This window comes from Hemitrygon akajei, chromosome 13 (assembly GCF_048418815.1).
Source record: "Hemitrygon akajei chromosome 13, sHemAka1.3, whole genome shotgun sequence".
Classification (NCBI taxonomy): domain Eukaryota; kingdom Metazoa; phylum Chordata; class Chondrichthyes; order Myliobatiformes; family Dasyatidae; genus Hemitrygon; species Hemitrygon akajei.
Window position 1 is genome coordinate 45,803,988 of NC_133136.1, and position 17,810 is coordinate 45,821,797.

The following is a 17,810-nucleotide window of genomic DNA, read 5'->3' on the forward strand; positions in this document are numbered from 1 at the left end:
GTTCTAATAGTTTTGAGAAAAGTGATGGAAAAGGATAGTACTGGTCCACAGGTTGGGGTTCTAAACAGGAACAGGACTAATTTTAGGAGAATTAAGCAGGATCTAGAAGTCAATTGAATGAATCTGTTTTAAAGGAAAGGACCCAACAGTAATTGGGAGATTTTTAAGAGTTATAGCAAGTGTACAGGAGAAGCATGCTTCTATTAGGATAAATGGTAAACCTGGCAAGCTTAGGGAATCCTAACTGATTACAGGTATTGATGCTCTGGTCAAGAAGGAAGAATACGTATGGTTTAAGAGGGCAGAGTGTGGAAATCCCTTGATGCCGGCTAGTGAGAGAGTAGATCACTTTAGAAATCAGCAGGGCCATGGGAGATGGGTAGGATTTTGAACAAATATTTCTCCTTGGTGTATCCTAAGCAATCATGGTTGCACAAGAAGTAAGGGAAACAAGTGGAGATCCATTAAGGTGACAAATTCTCAGGGCCTGATCAAGTCCACCCTGACTTTGTGGGAGGCTAGAGAGGAAATAACAGAGGCCCTTGTGGAGACATTTGCCTCATCGTTATCCACTGCAATTCCGTTGTTTAAAAAAGGTGGTAAGGAAAGGTCAGTGAACTACAGGCTGATCAGCCTGACATCAGTAGTGAGGAAGTTACTGGTGGAAAATCTGAGGGACAAGATTCACCAGCGTTTGGAGAGACTGATCAGGAGTCAGCATGACTTTATGTACAGAAAGTCGTGCTTTTCAAATCTTTTAGTTTTTCTTTGAAGAGCTAATCTAAAAGGTAAATGACGATTGGAGACCGGATGTTGTCTATTTGGAATTTGGCAAGATCTTTTACATGGTCCAGTATGATGAGCTGGTTTGGAAGATTTGGTCCCCTGGAACCTAGGGAGAGGCTGGTTAGGTGGATTCAAAATTAGCTCCGACATGGGAAGCGGAGGGTGGTGGGTGAAGGTTGTTCCTCGGAATGGTGGCAGGTGTGCCACTGGGATCAGTGTTGAGGCCTTTGTTATTCATTATTTATATAAATGATATGGATGTGAATGCACAAGACTTGATCAGCAAGTTTGCAGGTGATATGAAATTAGAACTTGATGCTGATAGTGAAGGTCGGCGTAGATTACAGGGGGCTCTTGATCAGTTAAGGAACTGGGCTGAGGAGTGGCAAATGGGTTTCAATACAGATAAGTGCAAGTTGATGCATTTTGGGAAGTCAAATCTGCATAGAACTTATTTCGTGAATGATAGTGCACTAGGGATGTAATGGAACAGAGGGATTTAGGAGTACAAGTTCATAGAAAGTAGGTCACAGGTAGATGGGGTGGTGAAAAGGGTATTGATGCACCATCAATAACTCTCGGAGACGGGAGGCGAACGATAGGCTTTTATTAGCTGCAAGAGACCACCACACAACATCCTGGAGACTGAGGGAGGAGCAGTGCCTCCAATTGCCTTTATACAGGGGTCTGTGGGAGGAGCCACAGGAGCAGTCAGCAGAGGGGCGTGTCCAGACAGGTATATGTAGTTCACCACAGGTATTTAGCACACTGGCCTTCATTAGACAAGGCACTAAATATAAGAGTTGGTACATTATATTGCATTTGGATAAGTCATTGGTGAGGCCACACTTGGAGTACTGTGTCCAGTTTTGGACACCCTGTTATAGGAAAGATGTGGTTAAACTGAGAAATAGGAGATTTATGAGGATATTGCCAGGACTCGGGGGGGGTGCTAGGCTAGGTCTTTATTTCTTGGAGTACAGGAGAATGAGGGGTGACCTCATAGGGTTGATTTAAAAAATCATGGAAGGCCTAGAGAAGATGGATGATAACACTCTTTACCCCTTTTGATAGAGGAGCCCCAACCTGGAAGGCCTAGATTTTGGATGATAAAGGGACCTTTATCATGCGGAGGGTGTAGAGTATATGGAATGAGCTGCCAGAAGTGTATGAGGCATGCACTTATAAAGATAGCTGGAGAGGGTGAGATAAGAGGGATATCGGCTGAATGCAGGAAACGGTGACTAGATGGTGGGCTCTGCATACTTGCTGGGCTGAAGGGCAATGTTACTCTGTAATTCTATACACACACAACAGCAAATTCAAATATTCTTCAGGCTATTTGAGGATGTTTGAAAGCCAGCTGTTGGTATCCCGGTAGAATGTGACTAATTGCAACTGTCATATGTAAGTGTGGAAGTATATATTTACAGAACATTCTTTCAATGAAAGAAATGTATTCTTGCAAACAAACAAAATGGCAGTAAAATCAGGATCAAAATAATTTGCGTTTACAGTGGAAGAGCCTAGGTTTTATACAAATTGAAAATGTGTTGAATTCCTTTAGATAAATTAAGTTATATTTGATGTAAATGTTCCAGTTTCAATAGCAGCATAACAAATTATCAGATACACTACACTGCATTAAGATAAAAAATAATTTTTGCAACCATTTGGATTACATGTACAGAACCATGATATATATTGCAGAAGGTCAGGATATGTTTTTCTACAGGATCATACTGTAAATGAGAAACAAGATCCAGATTCTAGCTGATTTTAACAAGATTCTGCAAATGAAGTCTATTTTTATATAGTTACTTCAGAACATACAGTATATATTGAATATGCGTATGTATTACAAGTTTATATTATCCAGCGGACAATTTATGGAATTGTCTATTAAATAAACAACAAGGAAACAAAATTGTTTCTAGGTTTAGAAGCTGCACTTTTATTGTTTTAAATTACCAAAGAAAAACAGTCCTGTGTCACAAATACAGAACACCATTTCACTGCATTCAGCATTAACTTTCAATATACGTAGTGAAATGAATGGAGAACAAGTGTCATGAAACATGGCAATAAATTAGCATATAATTTACCAAAAAGGAAATATTTAATAACAGTGTACCACATTAATACTGAATGTAAAATATAAGCAACTAATCACAATAATACAATGCTAGTTCCATTCTGGATAAGGATATTTATGTGACATTCAGTGATTAATAGAGTCCATAATTAAATGTACCGCTCCATGAAGTATGCACCTTGGGGGTATTTCTGTGAACAAGCCCTTTCTTACTCTACATGACCAGATGCTGATAATACTGTAGTGTCTGCCTTGGGCTCTTCATTGTACTGCCTACTAAGTAGTGTTCTTCTCAGTATGGCAGGCCTGTCAAATTCCTTTACAGCTTAAACAATTAACTGTTATCAGCTTGAGAACTACAAAGGATTCAGTCATTGATATTAAGGTGGCTACAAGGTAGCAGCAGCAATAAACTGTGCTATTTAAACACTTTCTGATCCAATTTCTGTCCAATTTATTTGGGTCCCAGTTGAAAATTTTATGTTCTTCTTGGTTTATTAAGTTTTTTTTATCCTTCTCCCTTTGATAATGTTATCCAATAGAGCTTGAGGGAGTTGCATTAATTCAACTGTCAGTGCTCTCTTATAGTGTAGATATATGTGCATTCAACTCCCTTGTTATATAGCACCAGTACCACAAAACAATAAACAAACCAATCCATGGAAACAAGTCTTTGCAATGTTAACACATAATCTGAGGTAAAGAGGAATTAATTAATCATAGTTCTTTGTTAAAGTGAAATATTTATTGATTAAAACAGTCATGCCCTGGAGTATTAAGCACTGGTTCTTGGGATTGTCATAGCAACACTGTTCCCTTTATGATAGCTCAGATTTCTCAAGGCATGATAGCACCAAGGTAGACTGGTTAGTTTTATTCAAGATGATGTCCAATATATGGAACTAGTTTGTAAGCAAGCCCAATTATAGGCATTTGAACAAGCACCTCATTGGCAAGGCCAGTTGTATTATAGAAGAAAGCAGTTTAAAAATACTGTCCAGAGGTAGTAGGTGACAGACAAGATTTTCATGGTTATGACTGAGTGTGCAGCACAACATCCTATATAGATTGTCAAAAACTATGTTGTTCTGCATTTACTGTACATCTGAAAAGGTTTTTTTCATACATATGACTTTATAAAAATATGCAAAATGACAATTTCCTGTGCAAGATGCCATTAGAGGAAATTATTAAATTGTACATTGTTGTGTAACAAATCACATCCTCGCTGATTAAATATTTTAGCTGATGTGTAATTAGCTAGTTAGTTTTCTTTATTTTAAAGAATCACATTTTTCACGAAAATTACTTTAAAATAATTCCTTTGAAATGAAAATAAATGTACTCTACTAAACATTTGTTTCATTCAAAATCTACAGAATCTCACTTAACTGATGAAAAGTGCCCTGTTTTGCATGTTAATGGATTTTGTACACAATGATTTACAAATATTCTCACTTACCATAGGTTCATTGCACTAGACAAAAGAGGCACAGTTCAACACAAATGCACATTCATTAAGTACTTGCTGCAGCTTGCAAGTGTTCAAGTACTATAGTAATATGAACAAGTATCCTCTTTTATTACCTCCATATTGAGTCTTTAATCAAGCTCGGCCATTTACTTTGCAAGCACTGGGCTTTGGAATCATGTCTGTTTTTACCTTTAGTGTACAAATACTATGTGGTTTCACATTTAAATATTATTTCAGGTAAACAATACATTGTCAAATCTAAACATAATGTATTGCTAATACTCCTACTGAGAGTAGTGCTACTAAAGCTTCTAACATCATTCATATTTTCTCTTTTCCAAATATTCTTTGGCTGCATTTATCTTGACAGCAGCACAAAAATGATTTTGAAACAAGGGTTTCCTCTTTTGAAATAGAAAAGCATCTGGAGCATTTTTTTTATTGCAAGTTTTTTTGATATCAAAGCAGATAGTCTGCATGTTATACCTAGCATGGTGGTCTCAATGGACAAAGCCATTCTAAGACCAGTGGTGTAAACAAGGGCAGTTAGAGCAGTACATTTCAGGCTCTGCGCATCATTGATATTGGGAAGGCACTGGCTGAGTGATCTCTGCCTTCCCTTACTTCACAATGGTAAAGCAACATCCATGTTTGCCTTTGTTAAAAAACATAGCAAATTAAAAGAGTGTTAAAATTACATTGTACACTTAAGTTTGAAACTTCAATGTCTGGTTGGCAGCAAGAAACCTTCATTGATTTGGATGCACTCAATAGCCTTACTGGAATAATGTTTCAATTCACTTTCATTTATTAAATGGAGCAAATCTGACTCAGATTTCCAGTGTTGGGGTATCATCTTTTTAAACCACATAGCTTTGAAAATAGGAATTTTAGTGGAAAGGACTAGAAATGTAGCACCATGTACAGACGAAATCTGTTCCATTTTTGGTTTTTATTAAATAACTTATCTGTTGATACTATAAAACTTCTTTTGGTCACTGTTGTGAGAGATAAATAATTGTAATTGTTCCTAAAGTGTGTTGAAAGCATATCTTTCAGAGTTTTTATTTAGCTAGGCAAGCTCACATAATTATTATTTTCTGCTTTATCAGCTTTTGAACATATACAAACTGTTCTCTCTTATTTAGGTCCAATATATATTACATTAACTTTCTGGTCCCTGGAGATGAACCAACTATTCAATTTGTTCAAGTGAACGTGCTTGTCCATAACAGCTGAGTGTTTTTCATGTTGCTGAGCAGAAAACTTAGAACTGGCATCTCCTCCACTCTGTGTCCAGCACCTTAGTTTAAAAAAAAATCCCACTTCACAGAAGTTAAAATAACAGCAAATTATTGTCAGCTGAAGCTGACCAGTGGTTACAATTTCCACAGGGTAGAGTTTGTGGGACATCAAATCCCGATCCTTTTTGAATTCAGGGCAGGCACATTTTCCATGATAGAATTAACGAGGCTTGCTTTGGGTCAGTGTCCTTGGCAGGTCTTACAGCACATCTGTCTAAAGTACGCCCTGCTGCAGAACTTGAACTTCAGCACCAGTGGGCAGTAAGCCACTTTGTTCACATCTTTGCATTCTACGAAGTAAAAGAATTGATAACACTGAGTATAGGTACAAAATTATCTCACTTCCAAGATGTACATATCTCTATTGGAAACATCCCACATCTTCCAAAATGGAAGAACTAAACTTTTAATGAACTGATGTGAAATTTTTCTCAGTGTTTCTTTTAGCATTGCAGAAACCATTTTTTTCATATAATCATTCATATGGGTTGCTTACTAATTGAGATACAGTGCACAATAGGCCCTTCAAGTCCTGCCACCCAGTAACTCCTGATTTAACTCTAGCCTAATCACAGGACAATTTACAATGACCAATTAATCTACTAACCGGTACGTCTCTGAAAAGTGGGAAGAGACTGGAACACCCATAGGAAATCTAGGCATTCCACGGGGAGGACGTACTGACTCCTGACAGATGACGTTGGAATTGAACTCTGAACTCCGATACCCCAACTTGTGATAGCGTCGCTCTAACCAGTATGCTACTTTGGCGCTCATATGGTACGCATATGGACAAATTCTCTGGATCTGTACCCGTTGAGAAGAACTCACTTTAGGAAAGCAAAGGTCAGAGATACATTTAAAACATTCCAGTACTGTCTCTCTGAATCATGCTTCCATCAAACTCAAATCTTCACTGGCATTTATCCTATAATTTGTTGCTATGAGAACTTCTGGTTAGTCATAAACAGAAAATTTATATTATGGTTTCCAAAAATCTGTCAAACATGTTCTTTTGAAAATATGATATTGGCTTAGTCCAACTATATTGAAAACACATTAAGATTTCATAATCTGTAAAAATACAACAACTATAAAACAATGTTAAAATTAACTTGTTTTTTAGAAAATTGTCATTTTATCAGCCCGATGAAGGATTCTTTCCAGTAGATTAATTAATATTTCTCCTTCAGATACTGACTACAGCAATGCTTACTTTTGCCACTTCCAGTTTTTACTTTAGATTTATGATGTTCATTGTTTACCTTTGTTTAATGATATGGTTTTGCAAAATATACTATAACCATGAGAGGAATGTTCTCTGTGAAATTTGCCTAGCCATTGGTTAAAATAATACTTCATCTGGAATCAATGAATCGTAAGAAATATCCATGTCTTGACTTACAGATGTGGAATGCACCAAGGATATACATTACGGTCAAAACAATAAATACTAAATGGCAAGTACTTGCAGCTACTGTGAGGGGTGCTTTAACACACTACATAAACTACAAAGGAACTTGAAACTGCATGAAAAATGATTAAAATGCCATTTTGGTTCAGGTTTCAGATGACCTTGGACTGTCTGGATCCTGCAGCCACACACGTACTTTAAAAGAAATGGTACAGAACTGTATTTCATCCACTGTAGCTGTGGTTGGACTATTGGTGTTTGTACTACAGTATAGTCTCAACAGTAAATGTAACATTACACTTAACAGAAGCAATCCTTCAAAGTCTGGCTTCAAAAAAATACAGTAATTCAAAAGTACAACTCAAGAATTCAAACAGATGCTGAGTTCAACATCATGTCTTTCATTGGTATAAACTTTCACAAGTGGTTAAAATAAATGTAACCTCACTTCTGTCATCAATTGAGAAAACATACAGATATTCCTTTCAAATTCTTTAAAAACTGATTTATTGCAAGGAACTGACTCTGACTGCAAATGCCTGATATGCTCCAAAACCAAGTACCATATTTAACACTAAGTAGGGAGCATAGAAGAAGCTGACTTTGCCAGTTACTCAAGATGAAAACAATCTACTGGTTCAGATCGTTTCCTTATAAATAGCAATCCTGCATGTGGCTTGGTGAGCAGCAACACTATTTTTCATGCTCCCTGTCAAAATCTGGGTGTTATTTATATGGTGAAATGACCTATCAAAATTGTGCACGTCTTCAGATTATATCCTTGAATGGCCTGACCTTTATAAGTACATATGACCAATTCTTTTAACACTTGTAATAAAAAAGCTTACGTCAAGTGACGTAAATCTGCTGCTTATTTACAAATTACTACGCAAGTATGATTCTTTTGAAATATTAGCAAGAGCCTGAAGTTTGCAAATTCTGTGGTTTTAAAATACTGTGGTTCATTTTTTTTGGCACAATTAATTGATCCAGGCACTCAAACAGCAATCAGCACACCGCACTGGAACAACTTGGAAAGTTACAGCACCAGGGAACATGTGTACAAAATTTTTTGAAACAATTCAGAATGAAGAGATCCCAAAAGACTCATTCCTGAAATGTCACCCACTCAAGCTGTATATTTTTAAGTACTTACCTTCTGCATTGGTGATAGGAGTAGTGTCACATTTACTCTCACACTGTTGCATTGAGGGTGGTCGAAGGGTTTCAGGACACTCAGTAGATGGCTGGCCGGTATACGAAAGACATTGAACTGTTCTCATCTGCTGGCCAAGACCACATTGTGCAGAACACTGCAATAAATCAAGAACAAAAAATGCATGTTAAAGGCTGTCCTTGTAGACCCCTGCTTTCAGACTGTTCTTGCTCCGAGAACATTATTTCTTCATACTTCAATTCACCTCTGTACCCTTTGTTCATTTTTTCCACCATTTTCAGCCCACGGAACCTCTGCCGTCCAACACTTAGACAGTCTTCAACAGTCTTCAACTTTGGGTCGCAGATGCTTTATTTACACCATGGACATTCAGGCCCTTTAAACCCTTATTCCGTAACAGGATGTTATGGGGCTCATTTTCCATGAACAGAGGCCCAACCACCACTACCCTCATCTGCCAAGATGAGCTGCTTACATTCACTACTTCCTTTTCTAACTCTTCTAACTTCCTCCAAGTCAAAGCCATAAGATCCAACCTACAGTGGTTTTTGCATGGAATATTTAGAATAGTTTTTGTTCAGTCCAAATTTGGTAAATTGATGACTGTATTTCTTTAACTTCTAGATCTCAAATCAAACTGAAAAATTACCTTACTTTGCTGCAAATTTCCACCTTGTTCTCATTTTCACAAAGCCTGCCTCTTACTCTTCCCTTTCTCAACCTTTCTACTTTAATCTCAAATGATATGTAAATGACAAGTATCCATGACACACTCTAACAGCTATCTTGTTGGCCTCCATACTGCAGGACTGTTTTGAAGACGTCGACTGGAATGTCTTCCATGATGAGGATGTCTCCGAGTTCACTAATGGAGTCACGTGCTTCAGCTGGAAGTGCATCGACAATGTTGTCCATCAGAAGTCGGTCAGGGTCTTCCCGAAACAGAAACCCTGGTTCAATAGTTCTGTGCGAGCAGCAGTTAACCACACTACACAGAGCTTACATCGCCGGCAATCAGCAGGAGCTCGAGAAAAGCAGCTACGATCTGCACAGAGCTATCAAGGCTGCGAAACAACAATACAGGGACAAGATTGAGTCAAGATTCACAATGAATAGCACATGTGACTTGTGGCGAGGTTTGCATACAATCGTAGACTTCAAAGCCAAACGTAGTGGTGCCACCAACATCGCGGCCTCTCTCTCAGTTGAGCTCAATCGCTTTTACGCTCGGTTCGATGTTGCTAACTCTGAGCCTCCGAGGAAAGCCACCACTACAACCTGCAGCCTGGTCATCTCGGAGGCTGAGGTACGCAGATGTTTCCAATGAGTGGACAGTCACGAGGCTGCGGGACCGGACGGCATCCCAGGGCGAGTACTCAGGATGTGCACAGCACAATTGGCAGGCGTGTTTATTGACATTTTTTATCTCTCCCTATCCCAGTGTAGAGTGCCCGCCTGCTTCAAGTTATCCACCATTGTCCCTGTACCCAAAAAGACCAAGGTAACATGCCTGAACGACTGGCGTCCTGTCGCACTCACCTCAATAATAAGCAAATGCTTTGAGAGGCTGGTTAAGGATTACATCTGCAGCGTGCTACCCCCCACACTGGACCCCCTACAATTCACCTACCAACACAACCGATCGACAGATGACGCAACAGCCACAGCTCTACACACCGTCCTTACACATCTGGAGAAGAAGGATGCTTATGTGAGAATCCTGTTTTTGGACTACAGTTCAGCATTCAACACCAGAATTCCATCCAGGCTCGACAGGAAGCTCAGAGACCTTCCCCTTGACCCTGCCTTGTGCAGCTGGATCCTGCACTTCCTGTCAGATCACCAGCAGGTTGTAAGAGTGGGCTCTCTCACCTCCAACCCTTTGACTCTCAACACAGGAGCCCCTCAGGGCTGTGTACTAAGTCCCCTCCTTTACTCCCTGTCATCTCTCTGACACAGCGGTGTCAAGAAAACAACCTCTCACTCAATGTCGCAAAAACAAAGGAGCTGGTTGTGGATTACAGGAGGAATGGAGATGGGCAAACCCCTACTGACATCAATGGGGTTGAGAAGTTAAACAGTTTTAAGTTCCTCAGCATCCAAATCACTGAGGACCTCACATGGTCTGTAAACACCAGCTGTGTGGTGAAAAAGACACAACAGCGCCTCTTTCACCTCAGACGGTTGACGAAGTCTGGTATTGGTCCCCAAATCCTAAGAACTTTCTAGAGGGGCACAACCCAGTGCATCTGTAGTTGTGAACTTCCCATGATTCAGGCCATTTACAAAGACAGGTGCAAGAAAAGGGCACAGAGGATCATTGGGGACCCAAGTCACCCCAACCACTGCTTCCAGCTGCTACCATCCGGGAAGCAGTACAGCAGCATAAAAGCCAGAAGCAACAGGCTCCAGGACAGCTTCTTCCACCAGGCCATCAGACTGATTACCTTGCGCTGATCTGAGTATATTTCTATGTTACACTGACTGTTCTATTATTTTAAATTATTATAAATTACTTTGATTGCACTGTTAGATGAAGATGAAATGTAAAGGATTTTACTCCTCATATATGTGAAGGATGTAAGAAATAAAGTCAATTCAATAATAATTGACACCATCTCCCCGATTCCTTCCTGGAAAATCACCTTTGTCTCCCTAGCTCTATTGTATCTGTTCTGATGATCAACACCTTTCACACCAGTGCTTATGAGATGTCTTATTCTTTTCCTTAACCATGACAAAACTCTCAATTGCAGTTGTTGCATTTTCAGCACTTATTTGACCCTTCTCTACCCCCCCATCAGCTTGCACTTCATTAGTCACCACATTCACAGCATCATCATGTGTAACTTCTGCCATCTTAAAGTTGTTGCCCAAACACATCTTCTCCCTCTTCACCCAGCATTACAAAGGGACTAATCACTCTGTATACCCTAGTTCGCTCTCCCATTAACACCTACATCCACTACACTCTTGGGGAACCTTCCCTTGCAACTACAGAAGATGCACCCCGTGTCCACTTATGTCTTCCTTTCCCGCCTGTACAGGGGAAACAAATACTCTCTTTCAAGGAGAACACTGATCCATGTGTACCCTTTAGATTCATTAGTATTACATCTGATGGTCACTATTATCTCCAGCACCTGGAGAACCAAATGCAGATTGCGTAAGAGCTTTGTAAAACATGTCCATTCCGTCCACAAGGAGACCCTGAGCTTCCAGTTGTTGTCACTTTAATTCTTTGTCTCCTAAAACTTTGACCTCCATATTTTTTGGCCATTTATGTGTTTTTTGGCTATTAACTATGTTAAAGTCAACCTAAGCTGGAGGAACGCCATCTGATTTTCCAACTTTGGACGTTACAATTTTCAATATTGAATTCAACAATTTCTGATAACCAGCCTTCCCAGATTAATTCAGCATTTACCTGTAATGTTGACTTTTCTCTCTCTACACATACTGCTCAACATCTCCAGCATTTTGCTTTTATTTCAGATTTCTAATATTTGTAGCATTTTATATCTTGTAGTTACAACAATTCTAGTTTTTGTTTATTTCCTTCTCGTTCAACATAACTACCAGATCAGCTGTGATTCTCAAATTTTCACCAACTGCTCTCAGCAGGCACCACCACCACCACTATTGTTATTACTTTTATTCTGGTTTCAGTCATTTCGCACCCTTTATTCTCTCTGCTTACTACTGACCCTCCTACCACCACTCCCTTGTTCCACAACTGAAAACATGATTAGTTTCTAACTTTTCTCATATCTGATGCGTGTTTCACTAAAGATGTTTCACTCCATAGATGCTGTATGACCTATTGAGTATTTCTAGCAATTTCTTCTTTATCTCAGATTTATAGAATCTGCATTGTTTTTGCTTTTCGATGTTTAATTGTAACATTCATCCACAGCAAAAATATGCTCAACGTAAAAAAAATTATGATTTTAAAGCTGCAAGGTCATCTAAGACGAGGCCTTTTACTTTGAGATAGTTCGAATGGTTGGAATGTACTAGAGGAATTCAACTGGCTTCAGACATCTGAATAATCTTTGTGGCCTCAGTATCTCTACTTAGAGGAAATGCACTGCTCTGGTGTAAGATAAACTTTAGTTTACTGCAGTGAGAACCTTCTCTTGGCTTATTATGATCAATCCATCTCACTTTCTGAGACCATACAAATCGGTTTACGACCTTACCCAGGTTTTTCTGCTGTTTGGATTTAGATATGGACTTGGACTATGGACTTTTTTTTCCCAGTTTTATAGTTTTTTTTAAATATTGTGTTTTTTGCCCAATCCTTGATTTTTTTTGTGTGGGGAAGGGGTTTTGAGGGTTGATGATCACGTTGCAGTTCTTTCCTTTCTTAGTTTCGTGGTATCTGAAGAAAAAGAATTTCAGAGTTGTACACTTTGATAATAAGTGAACCTTTGAGATGTGCTTCAGGGTACCTCAGGCATTAGGACCACCTAATTTTTATGTGATACTATTCAACTTTGTCTATTTTCACATCTTCTAGTATAGAATTCTCCTTCCTGCATATGTTATTTCCATACCCAGCTGCTTACCTCACTTTTTCTATAGCTTCATATTTCCCCTTAGTTCAATTAAACACTTTCCTAATTTGTCTGTTCCCATCAAGGAGATAGAATTATGATCACTATCTCCAAAATGTTCTCCCACTGAGAGACCTGACATCTGACCAGGTTCATTTCCCAATACCAGATCAAGGACAGCCTCTCGTCTTGTAGGCTTATCTACATACTGTGTCAGGAAACATTCCTGAACACACCTAAAAAAAACTCCACCCATCTAAACTCCTCATTCTAGGGAGATGCCAATCAACATTGAGGAAATTAAAATCCCCCATTACGACAACCCTGTTATTACTGCACCGTTCCAGAATCTGTCTCCTTATCTGCTCCTCAATGTCCCTGTTGCTATTGGGTGGTCTATAAAAAGCACCCAGTAGAGTTATTGACCCCTTCCTGTTTGTAACCTCCACCCATAGACAGACAGAAAACAAGTCCTCCATGACTTCGTCATTTTCTATGGCCGTGACACTATCTCTGATCAACTGTGCCATGCCCCCACCTGTCTCCCTCCCTGTCCTTTCTGAAACATCTAAAGCCTGGCACTTGAAGTAGCCATTCTTGCCCCTCAGCCATCCAAGACTCTGTAATGGCCACAACATCATAGCTCCAAGTACTGATCTATACTCTAAGCTCATCCGCTTTGTTCATGATGCTTCTTGCATTAAAATAGACACATCTCAAACCGTCGGTCTGAGTGTGTCCCTTCTCTATCACCTGCCTATCCTCCCTCTCACACTGCCTACAAGCTTTCTCTATTTGTGAGGCAACTGGCCCTTCCTCCGTCTCTTCAGTTCGGTTCCCACCCTCCAGCAATTCTAGTTTAAACTCTCCCCAATAGCCTTCGCAAACCTCCCTGCCAAAATATTGGTCCCCTTCAAATTCAAATGCAACCCATCCTTTTTGTACAGGTCACACCTGCCCCAAAAGAGGTCCCAATGATCCTGAAATCTGAATCCCTGCTCCAATCCCTCAGCCACGCATTTATCCTCCACCTCACTCTATTCCTATACTCACTATCACACGGCACAGCTAGTAATCTGAGATTATTGCCTTTGAGGTCCTGCTTCTCTGCTTCTTTCCTAACTCCTTGTATTCTGTCTTCAGGACCTTCTCCCTTTTCCTATCTATGTCATTGGTACCAATATGTACCACGACCTCTGGCTGTTCTCCTTCCCACTTCAGGATATCGTGGACACGATCTGAAACATCCCAGATCCTGGCACCTGGGAGGCAAACCACCATCCGTGTTTCTTTCCTGCATCCGCAGAATCGCCTGTCTGAACCCCTGACAATAGAGTCCCCTATCACTACTGCCTTCCTCTTCCTTTCCCTACCCTTCTGAGCCACAGGGGCAGACTCTGTGCCAGAGGCTTCCCCCAGGTAGGCTGTTCCCCCTCAACAGTATTTAAAATAGGAGTACTTATTGTTAAAGGGGACAGCTACAGGAGTGCTCTCTAGTATCTGACTCTTGCCCTTCCCTCTCCTGACTGTTACCTACTTACCTGTCTCCTGAGGCCCTGGTGTGACTACTTTTCTATAGCTCCTCTCTATCACCTCCTCACTTTCCTTGATCAGACGAGGGTCATCGAGCTGCATCTCCTGTTCCTTAACCTGGTTCTTAAGGAGCTGCAGCTCGACAAACCTGGCGCAAATGTGGCCATCCGGGAGACCTGTTGTAACCTATCACAGCCATCACTACACACAACACCACCAAACCATGTCATCTGCATACTAATTCACCCTTCCACTTCATCATCTATGTTACTTATAAAAATCGCAAAGAGTAGGGGGTTCCATAACTGATCCCTGTGGAACATTAGTGGCCACGAACCTCCAGGCAGAATACCCTCCATCTACAACCACCTCTGCCTTCTGTGGACAAGCCAATTCTGAATCCACACAGCTAAGTTTCCTACAGGGAAATTACCATGGGGAACTTTGTCGAATGCCTGACAAAATCTATATACACCATATCCATGGCTCTACATTCATCAGTTTGTTTCTCCTCAAACAGGTGAATCAAACCCTAACGCCTGCCCTCACAAAGCTATGCTGACTATCCCTAATCAGACTATGTTTCTCCAAATGCTCATAAATCCTGTCTCTAAGAACCCTCTCCAATACTTTGCCCCCCCCCCCCCCACTGACTATAGTTCCCAGGATTATCCCTATTACCCTTCTTGAACAAAGGAATTACATTTACCATCTTCTAATCTTCTGGTACTACTGTGACCAGTGAGGATGCAAGGAATATTGCAAAGGCAGAGCAAACTCTTCTCTCATTTCCTGTCGTAACCTTGGGTATATTCCATCTGGCCCTGGTAACTTATCTAACCTAATGTTTTTCAAAAGTTCTAACACGCCTTCTTAACCTCAACATATTCCACCTGATTAACCTGTTCTACACTGACCTCACATTTGTCAAGATCCTTCTCGTTAGTGAATACTGAAGTATTCATTAAAAACTTCCCCTACCTCCTCTGACTCCAGTCACATGATTCTTCTTTTATCCCTGTTGGTCCCACCCTCACTCTGTCATCCTCCTTTTCTTCATGTACTGTACACCTTGTCAAACATCTTCATGTAGAACACTTTGAGGAGGTTTTCCTTAATCCTACTCACTACTCTCCTTAATCCTCATGTCCCTTTCTAGCTCTTCTAAGTCAATTCTTAAGCTCCTTCCTGGCTACTTTATAACTCTCAAGAGCCTTGCTTCCTAAACTTTTAGTTTGCTTCCTTCTTCCTCTTGACTAAATGTTCCACCACACTTGACAACCTTCACTATACCATCCTTTCCCTACCTCATGGAACAAACCTATCCAGAGCTCCTTGCGAGTGCTCAAGAACCTCCACATTTCTATTGTACATTTCCCTGAGAATGCCTTTTCCCAATTTATGTTCCCAAGTTACTGCCTAACAGTATCATAATTATCCCTCACCCAATTAAATACTTGCCCATACAGTCTGCTCCTATCCTTGTCGAAGGCAATGGTAAAGGTGAGGGATTTTTAGTCACTGTCTCTGAAATATCTGCCCACTGAAGAGTCTGTCACCAGACCAGGTTCATTGCCTTGTACTGGATCCAGTGTGGCTTCTGCTCTGGTCGGCTTAGCTACTTTTTGTTTAGGTTTATAACAGGAGGTAGAATAAGTAAAGAATGTACTTATTTGGCAGAGTACTTGTCTGACCCAAAACTGGTGAGGCAATGTTGTTCAGGGACAATCTAATGTGAAGAACAAAATTTCCCTGTAATTCTCCAAAAGTAATCTTGTTGTCATGAATAGTGGTAGACAATGAAATAGCTAATGACAGTAGAAGGCCCTCGGAACATGCCTACCCTTAGCAAAGGCATGGCCCAACTTGTGAGTCTTAAAGAAAAGCTGAAGCATTTGCAAACCATGTTCAGCTGTATGATCCATTTTGGGTTTGTACTTGGGTCCTCATCATCACAGACAGCAGACTTTAGCTAACTCAGTTCAGTCTATGTGAATTGGTTGACAGCACTCTCTAAAACAAAGGCCACTGGACCAAATGACATCCCAGTCCTGGTACTGCTTATTGTACTAAAGATTGTGCTCCAGAACTAACTGTGTTTTGAGCCAAGCTACTCTTGTGACATTGATATCAACCCAACAATGTAAAACTTGGCCAGTTAATATATTATTAATAGTAAGTTCTTGGCAGTGTGGAGGATCAGAGAGATATTGGGGTCCATGTCCATAGAACACTCAAAGCTGCTGCACAGGTTGACAGTATTGTTAAGAAGGCGTATAGTGAGTTGGCATTCATCAACCATGGGATTAAGTTCAAGAACCGTGAGGTAATGTTACAGCTATATAAGACCTTGGTCAGACCCCACTTGGAGTATTGTGTTCAGTTCTGGTCACCTCACTACAGGAAGGATGTGGAAACTATAGAAAGTGTGCAGAGGAGATTTACGAGGATGTTGCCTGGATTGGAGAGCATGACTTATAAGAATAGGTTGAGTGAACTTGGCCTTTTCTTCTTGGAGCGATGGGGGATGAGAGGTGACCTGATAAAGGCGTTTAGGATGATCAAAGGCATTGATAGTCAGAGGCTTTTGCCCAGGGCTGAAATGGCTAACACGAGGGGGCATGCTTTTAAGGTGCTTGGAAGTAGGTACAGATGAGATGTCAGGGGTAAGTTTTTTACGCAGAGAGTGGTGAGTGGGTGGAATGCACTGCCAGTGGCAGAGGCGGATACAGCAGGAGCTTTTAAGAAACTCTTAGATAGGTACGTGGAGCTTAGAAAAATAGAGGGCTATGCGGCAGGGTAATTCTAGGCAGATTCTAGAGTAGACTACATGGTCGGCCAACATTGTGGGCTGGGCCGAAAGGCCTGTAATGTGCTGTAGATTTCTCTGTTCTATGTTCTAAGTCATGTTGGGAAAAAAAGTAGGACTAGTCAAAGGCATTACAGTTCGAGAGAGTGAATAGACCTTCATCAGTCAGGGTAATGAGTACAGGAGTTAGGAAGTTGTAGTTGTACAGGATGTTGGTGAGGCTGCACCTGGAGTACTGTGTATAGTTTTTGTTACCCTACTGTAGGAAAGGTGTCACTGAGCTGTAAACAGTACAAAGAAGAAACACATTGGAGTGATGCAAAGATTTTCCCTGGAGGCCTAGCTTTCACAGTCTATACCAATGATTTGAATAAAGTTTATTTATGATACAAAACCAGGTGACCATGTGAGCTTTGTGGAGGAGACAGAAGGTTTATGAGGAAAAATGAGAAGCTCACCATCATTGTCTTGCATTCTCCCACAACCTTTGACACCCTCACTAATCAATAACCTATCAAACTCTGCATTAAATATATCTAATGACTTGGCCTACACAGCCGCCCATAGCAATGAATTCCACAGATTACCCACCCTCTGACTAAAGAAATTCTTCCTCCTCGAGGCATATCCATCTACTATGAAGCTGTCCCCTTTGGTCC

The 17,810-nt window shown here is 40.5% G+C and overlaps 1 protein-coding gene across 1 annotated transcript in view; it reads right to left on the minus strand.

The window, feature by feature from the left end:
• Nucleotides 1–2,631: 2,631 nt before the first annotated feature.
• adamts6 (ADAM metallopeptidase with thrombospondin type 1 motif, 6) overlaps nt 2,632–17,810 on the minus strand; it is a 256,947-nt gene continuing 241,768 nt past the window's right edge. The window contains exons 24-25 of the mRNA XM_073064545.1: nt 8,230–8,386; nt 2,632–5,949 (exon numbers count right to left, since the gene is read on the minus strand). Of these exons, the coding sequence (XP_072920646.1) occupies nt 5,840–5,949; nt 8,230–8,386 (267 nt within the window). The 3' untranslated portion in view covers nt 2,632–5,839. The remainder of the gene's footprint in view (nt 5,950–8,229; nt 8,387–17,810) is intronic.